The sequence below is a fragment of the Coturnix japonica genome, chromosome 2, assembly GCF_001577835.2.
Source record: "Coturnix japonica isolate 7356 chromosome 2, Coturnix japonica 2.1, whole genome shotgun sequence".
NCBI lineage: Eukaryota > Metazoa > Chordata > Aves > Galliformes > Phasianidae > Coturnix > Coturnix japonica.
Window position 1 is genome coordinate 52,384,051 of NC_029517.1, and position 25,369 is coordinate 52,409,419.

At 39.9% G+C, this 25,369-nt stretch overlaps 1 protein-coding gene across 1 annotated transcript in view; it reads right to left on the minus strand.

Annotated features, from left to right (window-relative positions):
- Positions 1–7,735: 7,735 nt before the first annotated feature.
- The window catches only part of DAP (death associated protein), a 38,285-nt gene continuing 20,651 nt past the window's right edge, over positions 7,736–25,369 (minus strand). The window contains exons 3-4 of the mRNA XM_015854433.2: positions 11,086–11,128; positions 7,736–10,154 (exon numbers count right to left, since the gene is read on the minus strand). Of these exons, the coding sequence (XP_015709919.1) occupies positions 10,035–10,154; positions 11,086–11,128 (163 nt within the window). The 3' untranslated portion in view covers positions 7,736–10,034. The remainder of the gene's footprint in view (positions 10,155–11,085; positions 11,129–25,369) is intronic.

A 25,369-nucleotide genomic window follows, 5' to 3' on the forward strand; every position in this document is an offset into this window, starting at 1 on the left:
GGAAAGGGCAGTGAAATAGTTGTCGCTCAGGATTTGCCCAGTTTCCACAGTCTTACATGGAAAGATGATATAATCTCAGCCTCACCGAATGTATCATTACAAGTGAAATAAAACAACTCACTTTTGCTGAGCGACAGAACTGAACAGACTGATTGTGCCAGATTAAGGGTACTTGGTTTTCTCTTGAAAATCCTCTTTTGAAAACTTTTGAAAAGATTAAAGTATTAATTAATTAATTACTAATGAGTAGAAATTACTCATTCTGAATTTAGAGTTTCTGGCTGGAGGGCTGAGATGTTTAACTAAACTCCTGACATTTTCTAGTGGGGATTGATGCCCATCCATGGGACCAGAGGACTCATTCCCTTCCCTCCTGTTGGGGCTCTCTCTCTAGCTCTGCCGCATCCATTCTGCTCTCACTGAAGCTTTCATTTTTTCTAACATGAGAGTGAGGTCATAGAATCATAAACTCATAGAATCATGGAATCACTAAGGATGGAAAAGTTCTACAAGATCATCCAGTCCAACCACCCACCTGTCACCAATAGTTCTCTCTAAACCATGTCCCTTAACACAATGTCTAAACACACACAAGGTCCTCACTCCTCATTCACAATGCACTGTTGGTGAGTTTCTACCTACACTGCAAAGCCAGCAGCAGCTCCAGCAGCAGCCTCTTACCTCTGGCTAACTCCCAGTCTTCCTTTCATCTCCATGGCTTGCAGTTGCTCCTTGCACAGACTCCAGCACCGTGTTACAGCACTGCATTATTGTTTGGGTTTGGATAACTTTAAGTACATGCAGCGCTGGGTAAAGAGCTGTTTCCAAGCAGTCCTCTTTTTCCATCAAGTAAGATATGGGTTTCATCTTTAATTCAGGGTTGTCTTTTGAGGATCACAGCCCCAGCTCAGCAACAAAGTGAGTCTGACAACGTTCGAAGCCAGATGATGAAATATTAATCTACGCTTTTGTGACATCCAAGCTGGATTATAGTAATTCCCTGTTTGCAGGTCTTCCCGAGGCCTCCTCATACAAAACACAGTGTGGAATTTAAATGTGACCTGCAGACAAGCCACCCTCAGCCATTGAGCTTGGAACTTACTCAGTGACATCCATCTTTAAAGGTACAGCAGTGCGTATTTATAGACACTAAAAACAAATCTCAGGTACCTCTAAAAGAAGGAAATAGTGAAGAAAACCTGTGAATGCAGTGGGAAAGCTCTGACTTTTTCCTTACAAAACCCATCACACCAGGACACAGAAAGGATGCCGTGTTGGTCATCCACCTTCTAAAGGGTTGAGGGGCTTTCCCTTAGGGCAAGAACTAGTTAAACTGGAAATCTAACACAATGAGGCAGCAGTGAGGAGCTGAGGACTGCATACCAGGCAGCTGGGGATACAAGGAGAACAGGAGGCTGTGTGTGAACAAGGGAAACCATCGGCACAGGGGCAAGGCTGAGAGAAGCACTAGGAAGCAAACAGGCTGAAGCCAACATCACTGTCCAGGTATGTGCAGAAACTTCAAAGCTTCATGTCATCTCTGTGCCTCAGTTTCCTCATCACATAGGAATGTATTCCTAAATCCCCAGATATTTCATAAGGGCAACTCATGTTTACCAGGTAATGAGGGAAAAAGATGGATAGGAAAACCCATAGAAATTAAGCTTGGAAACTATGTCAGAAGGGAATGCTCCAGGGAGACCTCATTGCAGCCTTCCAGTACTTGAAGGGAGCAAATAAACAGGAAGGGGAATGGCTCTTTACAAGGATGGACAGTGATAGGACAAGGGGGAATGGTTTTAAACAGAGACAGGGGAGGTTTAGGTTAGATATTAGGAGGAAGTTTTTCACTCAGAGGGTGGTGACACACTGGAACAGGTTGCCCGAGGAGGTTGTGGATGCCCATCCATGGATGCATTCAGTGCCAGGCTGAATGTGGCTGTGGGCAGCCTGGTCTGGTGGTTGGTGACCCTGCACATAGCAGGAGGGCTGAAACCAGATGATCATCGTGGTCCTTTTCAACCCAGGCCATTCTATGATATGGTGATATGATTCAATCAAGCCATCAGAGCACGTACATCTATTTGCTTCAGAAAGATGCAGAGTCCTTTGCAGATGGTGGAAACAGCTCAGGCAGCAGTGGAGCCTGGGGCGATCCTACTGGTATTCCACAGATGCCAAATGATGGTGAGGCCTGACACACTCTGAATGACGGCCATCTGCTGCTCGTGGCTGAGAGGTGACCAAGCCTGGACAACTGCTGAAAACCAAAAGAGCGGAATTACATAAATAATGTACAGACATTGAAGTTTCATCTGCTCAAACTAATGAGGAAAAAAAAAAATACAGGTGCTTTCCTCAGAATTGCAGTGAGCTGACTGTGACTTCATCCTGTTCCCACCACTTTCTTTCCCAGATAAATGAGATGCTGAAAACTTTGCTTAGAAACGCGAGGCTGAAGATCTTCTGCCTCATATACCACCATCACTCCCCACCATTCTGAACAGCTCCAGCTTTTGGGGATTCTAGTGGGCCATCGACCAGATTTATGAAGTCATGAAAGCCAAAGGCAGGTCATCGCGGTCCAAATGCCGTTAAATCCCTGCGTTGCCATTTCCCATTAGCTAGACTCTGCTGAAAGCCGTGTGCCAGCCAGGAAGACACATCAGAGATGACACTTAGAAGGGATTTAAGCGAATCAGGGGAAGAATGACAGAATGCATAGAGACAAGAGGGGAAAGACGAAGGCAGCTATCCAGCTGCAGCAGCACGTGAGATGAAGCCAAATCCTAATTTAACAGTGATTACTACCCACCAGAGTTATTTGAAAAACACGTTAGTTTATGGACATGAACTCTGACTGCTCTCATGCAATTGTGGATTTGCACCCACCCCAACAGCTTTCACATTTCCAGGCCAAACTCAAAGCAGAAGCAAGCAGCGATGCCTGCTCTCACAGCCTTAAGGACAAACCCTCCACTGCAGTAGGCAGGACTATCTTGCCACAGGTATCAAAACTAATCAACTATCCAGCAATAAGGCTTGCAAAACAAGCACAGGATGCTCTGAACACTCATCAAAACCCACTTTAGGACAAGAGCTGATATTTCACTTCTTCTAGGCTGGGTAAGATCCACTTTTTAAGAGCCATGCGATATTCAAGCACCATTTTGCCTCAGCTCCTGCGAGGCTTTTCATAAACACAGCTGAGGCAGGCGGTGCTTGGATGGGGCTGAGCAAACTTCATGTGCAGTGTAGGAAAGTCACTGGAGAGGATGAGGCAGAAGGCAGTGAGCTTTGCCGCAGGGGCAGCCCAGCCAGATGGGCCCAGCCCGGTCACAAGCCAGAGGAAACACAGCATCTTCTCATCTGGTTTATTTAAAGTTATTTAATTAAATGAAAATATAAACGTTGCAGCCAGTACAGGAGCTGGAGATTTCATTTTGATATTTCTCACCCTCCCTTCAGGTTCAGCTTTAACGATGCTTTGGCCTTCAGAGTCAGCAACTCCACAGAGATGCATGAAGAGTCTCTCTTTTTTCTCTCAGAAATGGCGTTTCAGGCAGCCCACAAACTCTTATCTCAAGGTGCTGGGGGCACTGTTCACAGCTGCAAGACAGCATCACAAAGCACACCATGTTGGAAAGGAGGGGAAGCTGCACTTCTTTCCCACCAAGCTGCACCCACACTTCTGAAGGTCTATGCCTGCACAGTCACTCAGAAGCTGCTCACACCTTTCCTAGGATGGCTTGCAAAGTATTTCTGCTAGCGTTAATTATATAGACATTTTTCCTTTGAGAAAACACCTACTGAGTTAGGCAGCAAATGCTGGGATGTTGTCAGGGCATGTAGCTATTTAAAGGCATTTCCACATCTGTTTTCACAGGCAAGTTCTATTAAATTGTAGCTACAACTGCATGCATTTCAGATGCTGCTCTAATGCCTACAGCTCCAAAGGCTGGCAGAGCATTGTGCCTTTCACTCCTCTCCCCTGGAACAAAGTCACACCTGTCACAAAGTGCTGACCACCAGAGAACAGCACACACGGTACAGAACGGCAGCCAGGAAAGGGCTGCATTCCATAAACAACTAAATGTGTAAATTCAGGAGAGAGGAATATTGAGAGTCACGATGAACAGTCAGATCACGCTCTGTACTTGACATAAATATTTATCTTGGAAACAATTGGCTAACAGCAAACCAGCTATTAGTATGTGAAGTAGAGCTCTTGTACTACAAAGCATAAGTTTCCAAGCATGTACGTTTTAGGAGCTATTTGGCACAGTGAAAAGCAAGGCTGTGTGCTTAACAAATGTCCTCATAATAAGCTGAATTGAAAGGCTCGTTTAAGGTTTCAGCCTTCCATACCCGACACCTCCAGCTGTCACAGTTGTCACATCAGAAGTAGGCTGATGTTTATTCTGTTCTGGGTGATAAATCAGGCCCTAGAAAAGAATTGTTGCACTGGATCTTCCTTATATTTTATCCAGAGAATAGGAATTAGGTAAGGAATCAGCTGCTGATGTAGTTTTTTTTAATTAGCAACTCACATTTAAAGCAGTGAAAACATACCTGCATAAAGGATGTTAAAGGTGTTCATCCAAACTATGTGCACCAAGAAATCTGATCTCACATTGCTTGACGCCCCTCAGATGAATTAAACATGAGATCTTCACTTCTAAAACTGACTACAGTCTTTCATTGTAGGTACACACACATACTAGAATATTAACTAGATCTCCTTTCAACTAAAGTAAGTTCTCAGTTCCACAGCTGATACATAAATGCACCCAGTGCTGGCTTTTGCAGCAGACAGCATTTATTTGTTTCACGTTCATAGATTTTCTTTATCCAAAGTTCTCCCAAGCAAAAAGATTCAAGGCCGCGTAGATTAACAAATCAATGAACCGTGCACTCTGAAATTAAAGCAGTGGAAACTGAGTGCCTTGAGCTCTCACAGGCAATGGTCGGTACCTGGTTCTGAAAGGTGATAGCTCAGTTTCCTTTCTCTAATGATCTTCTAAGGGCTGTTTCATACAACACCTCCAAACCCACTGCTAGACCTGAAGCCAGCTCAGTTGCTGTGCTTTCCAAAGTAAGTGTTCCTCTGTAAGAAAGTGACCGTGCTGTCCTTCTGAACACAGCAGCAGGCACCTGCTGACACCTGAGACAGCCTGAACCAAAAATGTATCGATGTTCTTTTACCCACTTTCACAACAAGCTATGTGTATGTGTCAGGCAGACTGAAAGACAAAAGCCACCTTACCGAATCAGCTTTGGGCACAAGTTAAGAACGTAACCAAGGTAACACGTGTGTCCTTAATGCTGACTAGAGAAAGCTCACAGCTCATTAACAGCTGAACAATCTTCACTATCCTTAAAACCGCTGCGGATGACAAATGCTTTTCTTTCTTAAAGCTGAGGAAGGGCCTATAGGACGCAGGCCGCCAGAATCTTCTACAAGTAACTCCACCACAAGCTGGGCAGCAGAGATTACAGTGCAGAGTCCTTTCAAGGTCACTTGTGAGATGTACGCTCGCAATGGGCTTACTGTCTGCATTTGAGAATCGTCCCATCCTGGCCGGGTTGGGAGCACGTTTTCAAGAAGAAATGCCAGCATCCATGCATGCCTGCCAGCTCCAAGCAGAATGTTCTCAGCAATTGGGATTCCTGTTGTCACCTGAGATCAGCAGCCTGAAAGAGAAAGGACAAAACTCAGCCTTCATTCACGGAGTGCTTTGTAAAATATAATGCATCCCTTCTCTCCCTGGAGGTTTCCTGTGTGAAAGCGTGTGTTAAGATTCTATAAAAAAGACTCAAAGAAAAAGACATTCTATGAATACTGTTCTGCAGATGTGGGATGAGGAAAACCAACAAACACACCTTCTTGAAGGAGACCCAAGAACACGGCAACAAGCAAATGACAAACTTCCATCTTCCCAAAGCAGATCTTGTGTGTGCCACAGGTGTCACAAAGAAATTCTGAGAGGCAAAAAAAAAGGAATTCATTAGGACATCAAGCTAAGCACCCTTAATAATTATATGTAACACAAACACACCCACACTTACCAGGACTGTAATGACAATGTGGTGTATTTTTTTATCTGCTCTGTTGAGGAGGTTTGATGATGGTTTACCACTGTAAACTTGAGTCACTTTCTTTTCTTCTCACTCTTTTCTTCTACCCTCCTCCAAGTAACACAACGTGGATTCCTCTTTTACTGATACAACAATGTGAGCTGTGACCCCTTCGTGCGTAAACATTTCAGTGTCTTTCTATTATGAGGGAGGAGATTCGTGTGCAAAGAACTTAAACTGAAACTCGCTTCCTTAACTGGAGCATCTGACCTGCAACATTAACTATACCCCGCATTATGAGAAATACTATTGACATATCTTAATCCTAAAGGGCATTGGCTTAAACTTATAAATCGTTTTAAGTTTGATATACTGAAATCTGAAGAGGACACAAGAAGTCATTGACAATACCTGCAACCTTCCTCCTCTGTGAAGTTGCTGAATATTCTGAATGCATCCTTCTAAAACTACATCCAAACCATTCCCTTCACCTTCGTATGAAACAGATTGCTGTGAATATTTTCACTAAGAGCCAGCAGTGTATGGTGATCATACTACCACAAATACAAGCACAAGAGTTCTGTTTCTGGCCATCCAGTGAGAAACAGATAAATCATACTGTTGAAAGCAGAAGTAAATGAACTAATTGCAAATAACTGCACGCAGCAGAAATGCTAAATCGTGGCTTGAAGCAGTGATTGAGCACCTGGTGGAAAGGCAGGGCTAACCCAGGGGAGTTGCATGCAGTGCACCCTGGGTGATCAGAAAGGGTGCAGCCAGGATCCACCCCTTCTCCCAGACCTCATTTAAGAGTTGGCAGTGGAGGTGAGGGCCTCTTGTTGGAGATCCCTGCCTACCTGAGGCCTTCCAAAGGTGAGCAGTTTTTCTTCTTTCATTTCTGCATTCACGGCTGCTCCATTTGGGCTTGTTCTTGTTCGCTGTAGCTTAGAATTGTGTCACTGCTATTATTGCTGTGCTTTCCATCACATTATACCATTACAGCATTACACGGCAGAAAGCAGGGCTTGAAATACTTACGGACAACTCAATCAGCAGAGTGCCAGACATCACATTCATGTAGTCTCTCAAAATTTTAATGAAACAGAACTGCTTTTGAATAATGTAGTGTATCACTGCATGACTGCTCAGACTAAGGAAGAAGCAGAACAATATTTGCAGGGCAACTAATCCGTTGTATTTACTGAGGCATCGCATTTGTTTAATACATACATATTACACATATGCTAAACAAGGAATGCCAAAAGTATCAGAGCGCTTCCAAAAACTCTGTGGTCATTTATTTCAAGCCTTCTGTGAATCATTTGTGCTATGCAATGCTACCTGTTGTGCTATGAGACGTTCGTCAACTCTTCTAGTTATAACATTTTCTTTTCTGAAAAAAAAACAACAGAAGTTGTAAGATCCCATTTCCCTTACCGTACAGACTTGGATTCCGTACTTTCACCTGGACCAAGTGGGGCTCTCCAATTTCAAAGCAACTCACCTTCCAATTGACAGAACCCCAAAAATTTCATTCCAGTGTCATAAAACTTCCTCATAATTTTCATTGGCTATAAAGCGTGGTGTCCTGTAATAAAAACCCCATCAAGCCTACCCTGCTGGCTTGTTTCGTACTTACAGAAAAATCAGACCAATATACAACCTCAGGTTTTATTGTTGTGTTATTGCCACATTGACAATTTCAGGACAATTCTTTGGCAATAATTTCATGTAACATCTGAACATAGGGCGTGCTTATATATGACTGTGATACATTTAAAAGTATTAATAATCATCAGCAGACAACCCAGATGACTGATTATGATTCTTTATTTTCAGCAAGATAATGCAGTGGTAAGGACAGCTATGCATAAACATGGATACCTTGCAACCGTACATAATATGCTTCCATACAGAGACGTTTTCTAATCTTACAGCAAATCCTGCACTCTAAAAGTGACTAAAGATATCTGGAGAATCTTACTTCATTGTAAAAATTTACAAACCCCCCTAAGGAATCAAAGACAAATTTGATACTGTCTATATATGCTATATCTACTGCATTAACAACCAAGAGTGACTGTTTCTAACTCAAAAGCTGGAAACGTGTTGCTTGCATTAGGCAGAAACACACAGAGTAGAGCTGTCCAAGCCTATAAATGGTGTGCAGCTATTCTGAAGTACTTCTAGTTTTCCACTACAGTCAATGAACAGGGTCAAGAGCAATTCAGTTTGTCTTGAAACACGCTCTACTGACTGGTTTGACTACAGTTAGAATCTACATGCTACTTCAGATGTAGACATAAAAACAGGAGAGCTGAATGCCACTGTTCTTAAACCAGCAGCTACCAGCATCAAGTGGCCATAACCACTTGCCGACACACTGATGCAGCACACTGACAACTACTGGCTGCACCATAAATGAGATGATAGTCTCTCTGTCCTGAATCTGCTGGTGATTTAGCTGATAAATATGTTCCATGAGGTTCAACAATCCTACCCTCTAGGATAAATTACTCATGTGTGAATCACTTGTACACTCATGAGCGGCTAAGAACAAGGCCTCAGAAGTACCGACATCAGGAACAGAAAGCATATTTTTAAAAAAAATATGCATATTCTAATGCAGATTAAATCTTATAAACAACACTCGCTCCTTAAGGCAAGTACAGTTATCTAATTCAACTGTGAAAATAAAGGCTTCGTACACAAATCATAGGTCCCCTTTCTTGGCGCAGAATAAATACATCCATGCCTGTCTTTTGTAATACACCCTTTGCATTTCAAGCCTACGAATAGATGGCCATACCAGGTCCCTTTCACTCGTGTGACGTGAGTTATTCCACTTGCAAAATGGTCCATATTTCGCAGGGTTTTGCTCCTGTACTCGCTTTTTTGAGCCTGTTAGAAAGTTTTACAAACTTACGGGGCATTAAAACCTGTACTAGTCAGTTAAAAACAGACCTGCATGTTTAAAATGTAGATGGAATGTTTAAAAAATGACTTCCCTGTGTTTTATAGAGATGAAGCAGGAATTGGCTACAGCTTGTGCTTTTTTATTTCAAACTGTGTAACTGACAAACTTAACTATGTAGCCTAAACTAATCCAGTTGCTCTGTCTGAAAAGTAGCTTTTATTGCCCTCATTAACAATAACTTTAAAAAAAAAAAAAAGATGCATTACAGAGCTTGGCTCATGAAGTTAAACGCAGTAATAGCGTTATTTAAGAAAGAAAACAGATTTTGCTCCAGTTTAAACTCAGCTCTTGAAGGTCCTGAATTCTTTCAACTTGTTGCTGGACTTGAGAAATCATCACCTCGCAATTAAAAACAGGCCTGTGAGGTCAGAGCATTATAACTCTCATAACTCTTGACCCCTTCTTCACACCCACAGAGACCTTGCACAGAAGAACTTCATCAAGACTGGGAGTGCAAAGGGGTGTAAAAAAGATTCAGCTGGATTTCTGCCCACTTGAGATCTAACATAACATCTCAGGATACTGAAGGCTGCAAGACTGTGTATTCAAGACGATCACTAATTTTTGCCTCAACACAACAAAGTCCCTCCGAATAACAGAAGTACCGGTACAAAGGGGATGACCTCTACTGGTTTAGCATAAAACAACTACATTTACTATCTGCTATTGCAATGCCAGAACTAAAAGCACAAGTTTTAAGCTCACTAATCATAATTTTCATCTTGTTATTCAGACAGTCTTATCAAAAAACCACCCTCGATCAGCAAATACTTAATAGAAAAAGGAAAACTTTCCCTTTGGCATATCAACTCCATAATGTCTTTGTTCTTAGTAACCCTTGGGAATTAGAGGAACAGAACAGGATAAGATTTTAGAGGTCAAATATTACTGATTTGATAGCGTGAACCATAAAGAGTCAACATCTTCTCTCAAAAACATATTCACTGACGGCAGTTAGGCTGAGATTTTGGCGGCGAGCTCACTTGCGAGGTTGGTGGATGTGCTGTTTGACATGTTGAGGGTGAGGAAGCTTTTCCACTGAAGGATGTGGTTTCTGATGAGCCACCTGAGCAGCTGCTGGAGGGAAGTCCTTATCACCCTGTTTGAAAAACACATCGGGAAAAATTTAAGAAACATTAAAAGCATATGTCCCGGTTCAAGTGGATATAAGGTTTTTGAAATGTGAAGAGAATATGAAAAACAGTGCTGCATACTCCTCTGAAGTCCTGCCGTTCAGATACTATCTTGCCCTTCTAGCAGGCAACTTCAACATTTCATTTGCACAAATCTAACTTCTTCCAATTATACACAGCACCTACAAATGCATTATCTTAGAGTGACTTGAGGGGAAAAAAAACAAGCATTTTATCTTCATCACTGAATAGCCCCTTGTGTTAAGTCACTGACACCAGCTCTGTATGGTTGGATCTACTTGATATGTTTTCACAATGCCATAAAATAGAGGAACTATTTTACAAATAGCCCAAAACTATGCACCCCAGTGATAACCATCATGTCTAAAGCCCCATCACAATGCACATGGAAGGAACTACTGATCAGAAAATTAATAGTTAACGTTAGTGATTTAGCTTATGGATTTCCAGGTCTTGCTTGTTGTTGCACATGCCCCAAGGCACACACAGCAGCTCAATGCCTTCAAACACATACCATCACTGGCAGAAGTGCTGTTCACAGATCAAGCTATAGCAGCAGACTTAAATGCAAGTGCTTTCAAAGAAAATCAATGCTGTAATATCTAGCTTAGATATGAAAAGATGATCAAATAAGCTTTAAGTGCTAAAATTCAAAGAAAAGCGATAGAAGCCCTTTGCAATAAATAGTTTTAATTTCACACGCACACAGAAGCCAAGAAGAATGCTCAAAGGGACATAAACAAATACATAAAACAAGGACTTTTCTCTTAAAAGAGAAAGGGGAATGAAATAGATTAATTTCACTCTGATCAGTGATTATTCCAAAAAGTGACAATCGTATTTCTATGGTTAAAAGAAATTTAATGGTAATCTTACCCTTGCTATGACACCGGAGATGAACACTGTCGGTTTAGGTGGGCTGAAAAAAATAAGAGGGATTAATTGTACAAAATATTCATAAGGTAAAAATGAGGAGTGCATCACATGAACAATGAAAAAAAAATACAAGGTGTTCTTGAAATTAATGGTTCAAATAAACAAGGTATATTTCCTCTTCAAATGACTTTTGTTTTACTACTACTTTCTGCAGCTGAGAATAGTGACATAAACCTGCAGGTATGGGCTGCTATAGCTTCATGTTAATTGACAGAAGTAAAAGGCTGGTTCCCTTCTTCATCTTAAGAGTCTTGGTTTGTTTGCATTGGCTTATTAATCCTCACATTTTATATATAAGCTGCCAGCAGTGTACTTTAGACTTAGTATATTTGTACTGTAAGAAACAATGAAAACCATAGTTGGAGTAAACCTACTGCTGCCACAGAAAATAAGATTCCAAGACTTGCAAAAAAACAAAACCCAATACTTTAAATCACACGCTTTCAAGCAGATATTTATCCACTCTATTACACAGAAGGAAAACAATGTATGTAATAAAACAAATGTTACAACACCACCACCACAAAGCCTGTCCCACTTTTTCTTTTCAGATTTCCATCTGCATCAACAGAACCAGACTCAACAGTAGAATTTGACTCTGAAGCTTAGTCAACACATGGGATTAGATTACTTGCCCTATTGGTCTCTGAACACCCTACTTAATAACCATTGAAGTTTTTAGAAAGTTAGCAAGACAGGATTAGAAAAAGGGAAAACAGAAAAAGAATTTTTGCTTTAAAATACTTCCATTTAAGAGTCTGAGTAGTATTTCCTGTAATGAGAAGAAGTATTTTGATAGCTCTATTAACACTTCTTTCATCTAATTTTCTGCTGGTATAAACTAATAACAAGCAAAGATCAATAGCAAAATGCTTTCATTTTATCCTGATTTTGCTGAGCCAATTAGTGCACTACAGCCTGGATGAGAAACACTCTAAGATGAGTAACAAACTGAAAGAAACAATTCTGAGAAAATACAGATGCACTACAGCGGCTGCTGGTTCCATTCATAATCCAACACAATGATGTTATATAGGAAACAAACAAGAAATGGAGAAAAAACAAGTAGCAAGTTGTTCTTCAATTATACATGGGATCTGGCTTTAATCACACTCAGAGAAATAGTTATTTGTTTGGCATCACATTATTAACAATACTGGATAGTGAAAAATTTGAATCAGATGGATTTTTCCTATGTTCCTACAATAATGTTTGAGTACTCGCTATGGCTGCGTGCTGCATCAAATTCAAATCAACATTTCCTAAAAAAAGAAACAAAACCAACACTCGTGTATGCTGAATGTGTTACAGCTTGTCTGTCTCCCACTACACTGTATTATCTGCTCTAAGTTCTGTACAAATTAAATGTTCCATGCTATGGACCAAAAATAAAACCCAAAAGCGTAACGGCTGCAGCATAATGGGTGTTTCAAGGAGCTTTTCCCACTGCAAACTTTAAGTCTTCTCAGGAACTCTGGTCTCCTGTTTAGAAATGTGAAGCTGTTAAGAATCAAAGGACCACAGCTTACAAATGCTAAGTTCCCTGGGTATGCAATAAGTTGGATAGAGTTGGAATACCTGGTGTGCTTCTGCACTTATTTTTCACTTACTTATATTTTGTTTTGTCTAAGGAAATAGGCTAAATGCCCTTTAGGGATCATTTTCAGAGTAAGTACAAATAAAAGCCTGCCAGAGTTCTACATTTCAGGTATCACAGATGTAGTTGGCCTATCTCTATAAAGAAGACAAAAATCAGTAATACCATTTTCCTGATAAAAACTATTTTCCTCAGACACAAAGAATTTAACTAGAACTCTGTCGTATTTAACTCTACACAACAGCTGATTCCTGGGCTGTCTTGTAAGACAGTGATTAGATCCACCATAATGCCTCTGAGCATTACATTCATTTTCATATGTTAATTATCCCTTAGCAGGTAAGAAGACAGCAGGCTAGCCAGAAACATCAATGATTGTTATCTCTATTTATGTTCTATGCTAAGGCCACTGGCATTTTCTTATTTCCATTAGATTACAGCGTCTCAGAAAAATCTTTAAAATTTTAATATTATTGATTATCTTGGATGATCCACAGAACCAGAATCAGGCCACAGCATTCCTAATCACACATCTATACTAATGAGGAATCCAACTGATCAAAGAATGGCTTGGATAATCAGTCATTGATTCAAGCTTCAATTTCATTTTACAGATGAACGTCTTTGCAGTAAATTCAGTCCCTACTGTCAGAGTCTCCAATCGTTGTCTTTGTCAGACACAGATTAGCTGCCAGGACCGTAATTTCATAATCACACTCCAGGACATCTATTGCAGTTGTGGAATTTCAGCATCACTCACTATCATTCCAAACTGCCTACCAAAAATAGATATAAAAGCAGACAATATGCACAGGCTATTATTGCTACATTTGTAAAACATTATCAAGTACTTCTAATTCTGTTGGTGTTTTAAATAAAGCACAACCTACATTTCTATTATTTCATAAGCTGCAGCAGTTGCTCTGAGGATCTACTTAATCTGATGAAAATCGGTTTGACAGATGTTGTTTTGAAGATGCAGCATTCCTTTATCTAGGCATCAGTACGCAAGAAAACAAGAAAACATTACTTTGGGACAAAAAAATGTGTTTGTTTACAAACGTATGTTTTTAACATATTTAATGCACACATTCATTTATAGTTTAATAATAGCCACAGCTGATATTGTACAAGGAATACAATAGCAGACTTGCCAAGACAACTTACTGTGTGTCATTACTTTCAGAGTCAACACTTACTTGTTTTATTGAAACACAAAGAGGAAAGGAACACATCTGTCAAGATTCCAGCATTTATACAACTTACCAAGATTTTACATGTGTTAAGAACTGCACCTGTTTAACATCAGAATCTCAACTAGATTCATTCATCTTGACTGCATTCAAATAAAGATTTTTATTATTTCATATTAAGCTTAAATACGACCTTTGTTTGACATTACAAGTAAATCATGAAAAGAAGATGGAAGACTTGAAAAGATCATTAACTAGATTAAATGAAGCATTAATAATACTAGAATCTTACATCTTCACCTTAGAGGGATTTGTTGAGCCAAGTCTGACAAATATTGTAAAATCAGGCACAATGGCATTAGAATTACAACAAATACAGCCCACAGAAAATACACATAGACTGTGATTATTTATCCAATTCCATTTAAAAATAGAAACTTAATAACTTGGAAAACTGCTTTATTATTTTTTATAGCCCTTAATTAGTGTTATAAACATAGGTATATAGCACATATGTAATATGCTACATATACATACAGATTGCACAGCTTTTTAGTTCTCAGCTTTTTACATTCTCAGCTTTTTAACAGTGGTCCAAAGTGTAGGAAAGAGCACAGCACACTCCCACATCTCTTCTCCTGTTTGCAGCACCCAGGTTGCCCACCCCAGTGTTACTTGATGAGATGGATCTGAAGCTCAGTCCACCTTCCATTGGCTGGCTGAGTAGAAGTTCTGATACGAATGAAGGACTGTGAGCATCTCTCAACTTGTGATTTAGATATGAACCTATACTTAGAGTTGACTACCTGGGAAGAACTACGTGTATATGTCCCAGTCTTCCACATGAACTATAAAAGCTCATGGAAGGGAACAGGCTCTTGGTGCAACCAGCTGGGGTACAAACTTAGTGCTCAGTGTCCACTGGTGATCAGAAAAATCAAACCAACCTGATAAGACAAATGAAGAACAGGAAAAAGCAACCACAAAAATAGTAACTCACTATATATCTTGTTTAAAATACTGAATGCAGTCCAGGAAAATCAGAGGAGAAATAAAGGTGGAAAAAAAGATGGGAGAACATGGAGAACCTCCTATGTGAGGACAGAGTTAAGAAATATTGCCATGCAGTGTATGCACATAGACCCAGTGTAGGGTGGAGAATATTGTTTCTATTTCCTTTTTTTTGTAACATATGTATAAAAAGCCACTTAAAGAAAACAGAAGACAAACATTTAACTCCTGTAGAAGTAGACATCTTTAAAACATCACAGAATGAAACACAGAACCTCCTGAAGATAAGGCAACAGTAAGATCAAGAATTTAGGGAGATTCAAAATCAGAATTAGGCATTTCTGTGGACTTGCACACATTCACATCAAGGTAGAAACATGTAGCTACAACAAATGCTCATGTTCTGTGGCTGAAGTCAACTTCAAAATGACAAGGTCTGCAAAGAAACCTCTTCTGTGCAGAGGTTAAACTTCTGTAATTCATTTTCCTTCCTGCCTTCAATTAAATAGCAAAAGAAATTATGTTCCTCATACATCTGATTCATCCACAATTTATCTGAGAACTACAAACCAGAGTACAAGCACAGACACAAGAATCCCAATACTTGAACAGGCTAGCCTGCTTTAAAAAGGATAGAACTATACAGATACAAGTCTTCTGCTGGGCTGAGACAACTTTACTGGGTCAAAATAGGTAAATAAATCCAAGTAAACATACCATATGCTCTAATTAACATGTTGCTTAGGCATGTGAAGTGAAAAACATGAAATAGCATGATCCACCCCAACTCTTCCCTCATCAGAGCCAAACAGTGCTTTTCCATACCTTGTCCCACCAAAGCAGACACTATGAACAGAAATTTCTCCAAATATTCTGATCTTCTTCAACCAACACGAAGTAATAAATCTACGGTGGCGCAGTGGTAGCAATGCCGCTTGCAACACCGGAGGCCCTGGGTTCGAATCCCCGTGTGGCACAAGTGGTAGAAGTGCCGCTCTGCTACACAGGAGGCTCGAATCCCGGGGGTTGGACTCGATGATCTCTAAGGTCCCTTCCAACCTGCACGAGACTGTGATAATCCCGTCCTTCCCTTCTCTTTCTGGAGCTGAAAACATTCTAGTGAGCTGCTCAAACCACCCGACCTAATCTTCAAGGTTACCTGGGAATTCACATGTTACAAACATTAAAGATAACTGTTGTTAGTTTCAGTTAAATTCCTTTTAAAAAATGTTCAGATACTTCTTCATAGCTTATCGGTGCTTATGTGAATTTACATGGTTGCCTTTAATTTCACCATTGTCCGCGAAAATGAAGTCTGAGATGATTAAAAACACACCGAGATGATTAAAAACGCATTTCTCAGCAACAGAGAAAGACTAACAAGCACACTGCTCATCAGATTGCCTGAGATACTTTCCAATTGGTTATTATGCATTTAGGTTATTAATTTTCTGGACAGAAAAGTAATAATTAGCCTGACTGACTACCAGAGGGAAATATGCTAGTTGATTGCATTGGGACATGCAGTATCTGATATTCTATGATAATTTATCCTGCTGAGGTCATTTATTTATCTGCCGTAACTTTCAAACCCTTAACATCACCCACAGGATGGCACTGTTGAACCTCTGCTTACTGCCTATGTATGCTAAGGACAGAACCTCAAAAAAATCCAGGTGCTGTGGCAAATACCAGAACAAGTAGAAGCAACGCTTATTCCTCTCAATGAAGTGAGGAATATACATTTATAATATGTACACATCCACATACAGACACTACGTTTGGAAAATAACTTCCCCCTCTCCGTGTATTAGTCGCTGTTCCAATGTACTCCATGAGATGGCTTTTTCACTGTGCTAAATGGCTGTTTTTCCCATACAGGCAAATGAAAGCAAGTTTTAAGGTAGCTCTTAATACCCTATGAGGGCATTTTAATGATTACTTGTTTCGCCATTCATACACAAGCAAATTGGGTGTCCTGATCTTTTAATGAGATAGCAAATCACTATTCATTACATTTAATAGAGACTGATTGACTTTCATTGTTCCTACATCCACTGTCAACTCACTACAGCACACGGCCTGATTAATCCCACCAGCATCTCATTCGTCTTTGTTTTTAGCGCATGCATTAGCCACAAAAGAAAATTATTTAAGAAAGCTATCTCCCATCTCTAATCTGCATTATTGCACAGGCTGTACAGAGGGTACGTTTCTCTTTCTTGCCTTCTTCTGACCACAGAATGAAGATTTAAGCATTTCAGCTTTCCTACAGACTCAGAGGATTTGAAAATAGACCATAATTCCCCATCTGCTGGTTCATTCATTAGGGTTCAAAACCTGTCAGCCCAGTAAAAACATAGCACTTAGTGAACATCAATGACAAACTGCACAAGTCTTCTACACTAGCCAAATGCTGAAGTATATTTAGTGTATGTTCCCATGACATGCTTCCAACACTGGTAATATGATGACTATGGACCTGCATTGCATAGCCTCAGCTTATGGGACACATTATTCAGCTGTGGCACTGCTGCAGCTTCTCCTCCTCCTCCCAGCACATGGAAGATGGAGTGGAATTAGAAACAGAAACTCTGTGACCCTGTACTAAGAATATGTGATGTCAGTGCAATGAAGGAGATGTGGAGATTAGAAGATAACAAGAAGGCTAAAATCTCTGCTGAATTTGTGTTTGCCTCAGACACACAGTGGTGCCTTAGAGTGTTCCAGCTACTGCTACTGGAATCCATACCTGACTTGCCTTCACTGGCCATTAACCAGTTCAGTAGACACCGATGTTTCACTTTCCCATCGCTTTCAACAATTGCAATGCCATTTCTTACTAATCCAAACTACATGACAGATACATGTATGTGTCTCCATTTGTAGAAATACATCCTCTCCCACATCCATGGCACTACTACAAGAAGCTGCCGTAATCCTGCTTTACACCTCACTTTCTGTAGTTTCCATTCTGCAGTAGCACACCACTGTTGTGTGAAGTTCTCCAAAGCAAACGCAGATGAAAATCAGCCATTTTGTTACTCCCCCTGCAGCAAAACAGACCCTGACAAATTTTCTGTCCAGCTCTTAGTACAACCAAGGGCGTATCAGAAAATTACAAATACACTCTTATAGTATCAGATTCCATGCTGAAGACTGAGAGCTGGTTGTGTTGACCAGGATCACACTTCAAATCCTTCCAAAGCTATTTACACAATTCTCTTTGCCCTCCAGAGGCAAGTGAAATTTCTAGAGGAATACATCTTGTCATGGGAAAAAGAAACTAGCAAAACTTGGAATCTGAAATTCTTCTTAATTCAGCCATAGGAAGCAAAGGAATCATTCTTTAAGTACCTGATTTTGCATTTAGAGCTCATAAAGGAACATCAGAAGTCTGAATTCGAACATGTTCTCATCATAATAGCATACTTCTAACAGTAAAACAAACAAAACCAAGCCAACACCCTATTCACACTGCACAGCGAGGGTTTTAGTAGGACAAAAGACAGGCAACAAAGTTCTCTAGAAAGGATTCAGACAAGAGCATATCTCTAAGTGAACCATGAGAAATTGAATCTCTTCAGATCAAGCAACCTCCACTGACCTGCCAGGAAGCAATCGCCTTGCTGCTCTACTACCATTACTACGCCTGCTCTGAGCTGCAGTAGTTGGTACGACAGAATCTTCATTTTTCATCTGGAAACATCCAGTCACCTGAACACAGAACAGATTGTTTCTTCCTTCTGTGTTTATCTTAAGGGTTTAATCCAGAAGGTCAACATCTGATATTACTAAAATAAACTGCAAACGTTCTACTGATGTCGACAGGACTGGAACTTCATACTGAAGAAAGACATGGGAAATGACCCCAAAGAAATCAATAGCAATGGGATTTAAAGCATTACAGTCCGAGGATTTCAAGAGTAGTTCTTAGATAGTAAACTTCCACTCAGTGCGAAATAGATGTTTCAGCTTTTTAAGTGATAATAACATCTGTGATAGTGCAAACGGGTAACAGATCAACGTGCTGTTTAATCTGAATATAGTTCTGTAATAGTACTCATTCATTTAAATCCGTATGCACAAATCATAAGGCAACTAAAACCTCCTGAGTGTCAATACACCACTAGTGATTTTTCTGCTAATCTAACAACAAAAAAAAAAAAGTGCTCATTTTCTACTTTATCTGTCAGGTCTGTCAAGCCCTGGTGCTCCACATGTTTGAATGGCATTTAATTGATTCAATTAAAATAGTTAAAGCAGTTCAATTCCTCAGATAAGTATTCCAGAACCTACAAGATGGCATATAACCACTTAGCTCCATTGGTTTCTACATACATTATTAAACAGCTATTACAACATAGATCCCATCATCTTCTGTTTGTGCTGCATACATAGCTCTGCTTCTTCAGTCTGATTTCTACAGAACAAATACATCAGTTTGAGGAAACAAAACAAGCATCTACAGTCTCAGCTGAATTTACACTTAATGAACAACAGCAATAACGTTGGTACTTCATACTATGCTGCTCGAGCAGTTTTTCTCACTGAGGACAAGAGAAATACATACACTGTAAAAATGACGACTTCTTCCTTATCCACTACCTGGTGGCACAGTTCTGGCCAGAGCACTGTCTGCAGTTCTGTTTCTGCAATTGAAGCTAAAGGGTATCCACAGCAAGAACAAAGCTAATCCAAAACATCAGCCTAGTGGTAGAGTACCTCTGGTTACTGTCTGCATAGTCTAAAAAGTGACAGTATAATAATGGGAGTTGACTGAGTAAGTTATTAGCTTTCTCACCTTTGAAATCAGGGAAAATTGACCTAAGTAGAAAGTACAACTTATTTTAAAAATAAATTGCACCTACCTAAGTACCAATATAGACTAAATTAGCAAAAAAAAAAGTTTTCCAGAAGATCCCTTGACGTTTCTGTACACTTCCAAGGGTCACTTCTATTATACTGCGTCTAATTGGACATAGGACATTTCAGAGTTTCACTTGCTAATGAGACAGGAGGTAGCTTTTATAGAAATCCATCAATAACCAAAGGCAGAGATCTCTCCTGATTCACAATGTCATTTTTACTCTGTACAGGTCAGCAGAGCAACGGAGTCCCAGGACATCACTATGAAAATTAATGGAAATGTATGACAGCAGAATGAGATTTTCAAATAATTAAAAAGCAGAAATAGTGATTATCAGAGTAAGGGCACCATCTACCATCCAGGCATTATCAGAGTAAGATTATCAGAGCACCTTCTACCATCCAGGCAATCATGTGTGCCCATTTGTAAATACTACAGTGCAGGACTTTTCATAATGTATCATGACTGACAGCTTCTTCTTTTCAATTTCCACATTTTGAAAGAGTATTTTCTACATGAGACACTTCCACTTTATTCCTTGGTTCTGTTACATTTTCTTGTGCCCTTCTCATCACTGAGACTCATCAGGCTATTGCAATGTACAGCTAAACAACCACACAGTAATGCTGGCTCTATTTTAAGAATTCCACATCAAACATCTCTATTTAGTTTTCATTACGAATGCAAGCGCTTCGAGGGAGCTCAACATCTGCAGAAGAAGGAATGACGGGAAATTTTTAATGGTACATTTTGGTAGAAGGTCCTCTCCATCTCCTTCAACTCCAGCTACCTCTGATAGTCTAGATCCAAGGGCTACCTCCCAAACCAGTATATTTGGCTTGTTTTTTTAATGGTAACACATTAACTGTGAACAAAAGCAAGTAAATTATCAAATACTGTTTATCTTCAGAAGAGTGATGACTTTAAACAGTATTGCTCTAAGCCTGGCACTTTACTGAAAAAAAAAAAAAAAGAAATAAACAACACCTCTGACTTACAGCACAATCACTTCACATGTAAACAGAAAAATATAGGAATTTGGAATTTCTAACAATCAAATTTTGCTGCAGGCTGAAGTGTAAGACGAGGCACTGCCTGATTCAGCTGAACTCTTCTGAATGCAGATCATTATAGAAATAGCTGAAAATCTTGGAAAATAAAAGTCTTAAAATACTTTAGAAGAACTGGACTATTCTGGATCTTAGCTTTCTTCTTAATCAAAAACTTGGGGACAAAATTATACATATACTGGCCTGAAATGGCTATGTCAAAGAACACCAAGGAAGTATTCAGGTGGCAGACTATGCAAGAATGCAAACAGTAAGAGACACAGACAGCAGAAATTAAATGAAGGGAAATACATGCATCTGAGGAAGGTTTCACACCCCATTAACACCTAAAATTCTGGCTTGGTAATTTACAATACATGTAAATCTTAAAGACATAAAGAACAACAACAAAAGATAACCAAACAAAAAACACCAACAAAGTGGATTACTACAGGTTTCAGTCAAAACACGATAGCTATGTTTAAGAACCCAAATAAGAACGAAGAAAAACTGCCACAATAATAGCTGATAGCCTTACAGCTTGACTTTGTATTCACTTATAATCCCTTTGCATTCTTTCCTGAGATTACATTTTATAAACTGTTTGCTTTCAACCCGCAAACAAGTTTGCACACTTCATGTCGAATACCCAAATATTCACTTTGACTTTACCACCACAAAAAAAAAGGCAAAAAGACCAGGTGTAAAGAGGAGAACCTTAATTTATCAAAAGACTACATCATTTTCTAATATTCAACCCCTGTATTTATGGCAAAACTTTGTATTAATCAAAGTGGCGTTCCTGTTATTAACCCGCACATTGTAAAGAGACGACAGACCTCTCTTGTGCATACTTACTCTGAATTCTTACTGCTATGACATTAAAATTGACAGGAGGGTATTGGGCTCCTGTCATATCTATTTAAAATCTTCATAGAGAAGGAATCCATTGAGACATACCCTAGGCACCCAGATGACAGCAGTGCTATTGCTGCTACATAATGGCCAGCTGCAAACTGAAGCTTAATTTTGTTTTTGCCTATCAGAGGGATCTTGTCTAGATACTCCCCGTTGCAAAGAAAGAAATATCCACAAATCTTACAGCAGTGATTCTCATTCAGTACTGTCACATATCAAAAGAAGTAGAAAACCGTTCAAGAGCTCTAAGGAAGAAAAGAAAGTTTTTTATCACTTTTTTTTTTCTTCCTTTCCTCAGCTGCAAAGAACAGCATTGAACAGTGCAACACTGAGGGGACACAAGCACAATCCACAGCTCAGAAAAGTGCTCACTGTCTGTGGGTGGAAATAAAAAGAGCTGAGCCCTTTCTTCCTAATGACCAGATAGTTAATATTATTTATTTATCAAGTAGTGGGTATTAGTATTGAATAGGGAACTGCAGAGGCAAGAAGAGAGATGCAAAATGAGGGGAAGGGAGAAAAGGGGGAAAAAAAAGTGGAGGGAGGGGTGGAAAAGTCCTCTGCTATGGCAGTAGTGCTGAAAAAGTATCAAAAAAGCATTTCTTAGGAAGGGGTGGAAGGAGAGACGTCTGTTACAGCATAAATGACAAGGCAGGAAGAAACATTCAAAGAAAGCAGCTCTCGTTACAACAGCTGAAACCTGCAGACTTCACATGTGCCTCTGTTAGGAAACAACTGGGAAGACAGTCAAAAGGCTGCTATTGCACAGCACAACTGATTGCAACAGGATCACTGAAGCAAAATAAGAGGACTGGTGTGTTCTGCAACAGGAGACTGGAAATTCTAAATGTCATAAGTGAGGACTAGCATCCTACAGGTAATAATTTAACTGCTTTAGCTCCAGATAGGTAGCAGAGATTTCTTACAAGCATAACAAAGGACTAAATCAAAAAGGAAAATCATTCCAACATCCCTGACTATTAGCAAGTAACAGGAGAAGGGAAGTCATCCACCGCCTCAGAGCCAGGTACACACGGCACATTAAAATCCAGCACAGCATATGCCAGCATACAAGGGAACAAATACATATTTGATGCTATTTCTGCCAGAAACACGAAAGCAGGAAGTTCAACCCACCTTTAGCCTCAGTCATTTGGAAAATATACCTGGGCACAAATTCAGATCCCTCTGCAAAGGCACATGAGAGCAAGCAGCTCTGATAACCTTCTCAGCAGCCAATTAATGCTCAAAGACTCTCATATTGATTTCACTTAATACTATCTCAGTAACACTTGGCATATCAACCAATTTGACCACCTGTTACTACCGTTTCTTTTAGGTATGGTAATCTTGAGGAACAGATCAATTAAGAACTTGCACCAGGCTGACGGGTGTGACTATTTCTAATCTTTTAGCCAACATGCATGTTTAGAACTACTGGAAGACTTTGCTTCATGATGACTAACATAGCAATATAATGCTGTAAATTGGCATTATTTACACATCCTGGAAAATCTAGGGAATATCTACCTATTCAGTATCTCAGTCACTGTACACACATTGCAGCAGTTTCAAAAGCTGTTTCTAAACTTGGACTTGAAATCTGGGTTTCTACATTAATATAACTCGCCATAATTTCCAAATGGATTAGGTATTCACAATTTTACTGAATTTAAATACAAACACTATCTGTGAAAACTGTGAAGGGTCTCAAGTAGGGTACTTGCCCCCAAGAAACCACTTCTGAATTTTCAGTAGAACATGCAACTTAGCCTGAATAACCATCATCAAAGAAACACAACAAAATGTGCAACACCCAATATAATCCTTGAGGAGAACACGAAAAGATTAAAGAAGTCAAAGCAAAAGAGCTGGTCGTACACAGCCACGTACTTGACCTTGGTTTTGTTTCTACTCCATGTAAGCTGTTTTGCTGCAGCTAAACGTTATTTTTCTATGAATAATATGGCTGTGATAAGGAAATGCAACACTGTGCAAAATACTGACTTGAAAGCCCAAATTTTAAGCACAGAATGGACAAGGAAAGCAGAGGCCATCTTGTACACTAGTGTTCATGTGACCTGATCCCTTGTCCCATCTTACCTTGTGCCTTGCCTCACACTTTTAGCTGAGGCTCTGCCAGCCATGTCAATAGACAACAAGTTACAGAAAACGGATGCACCACTACAGAGTTGCACTGGTTCAGTGCTCAGGGCAGAACATCTCTGGAGGTTCAAATGCCCATGGCAATGTGCAGCTTTATTTGGAAGATCACTAGGTTTTTCTAGCTTTTAGGAGCATGTAACTGCATAAAAATTATTTTCAACACACTCATTTACATTGGCACTTCTGTTGATCAGAAATTACATCAGGGAATTTGGACCAGCATGGTAGTGAAGCTAATAAAGAAGTGGCTTCCAATGGTCCCAGCAGCCTAATTAGTGACATTCTGGGAACGTGGACCCAAGGTTTCACCCTGAAAAGGCTACACAACCCTGCAGGGCCATCCTGACTCTACAGTTTGCTGCTTAGATGTCTCCTCCCAGACAGCAACGTAGAGGGAAAAAGTGCTTCTTCTCAGATCACTCTTACTGAAGTTCACTACACTCTGAATTGCTTTAAAACTGCTGTCTTGGATTATATTATCCCTTTAAAATGATACAAGCATACATACTATTTACACAGTTCATAAAGTAAAACTGTCTTCAACGATTTTTGAGAATTAGAAGAACCACCAAATCTGAGACAAACAATGCTGATAGAATAAAAACTAAATTACAGAGTTGTAATTCAGTAATTACAAAAAGACTGATGTTGGAAGGGACCTCTAAAGGCCACCTAGTCCAAGCCCCTGCTCAAGCAGAGAACTAAGAGCCACTTGTGCAGGACTGTAACCAGGCAGCTTTTGAAGATCAACAAAGGAAGAGACTTCATAAGCTGCTCTTAGGAAGCTTGTGCCACTGCTATGTCACCCAAACAGCAAAGTAATACCTCCCAATGTTTAGACAGAACTGCCTGTGTTTCAGTCCAGCCCATGCCATTAAGCTTCATATATTGACCAAAACTAGCCTGATCAGCAGGTAAGGGACTGACCACCCTGCCAATATGTACTTGCGAAGGATATCGTGTCCCACTGGGAAAAGAGCATAGCAAAAATTGAGAAGTTAAACCAAGAAGGAATTTAAAAAATAAAACGACAACAAAAAACACCACAACAGTCAAATGAAGCAGTCTTGAGGTAAGTCTGCAGACCCTAAGAAGGTCAAATGACAGGACTGCACAACAAACTCAACTATGGTATTTTTCATTCAACCTACAGTTACTAGTCATTTCAATCAAGAATCATTTTGATCATGTTAACAGCTGGATGGAACACTCATCTACGCAACTGTCATTGGAAGGCATTACACAATCTTAAGTGACAGCAATGAAACCTGTAAATCACAGTCCCTCTGTCCAGTAATGTTTTAATAGCATAAACTGCTCCCTACTGGGATGCAGAGGAGAGGTTAACAATACTACTACACACACAGGTCAGCATTAAGAGATCGATTATTCTCTCACTTCTCAGCACTAGGCTGTGTAT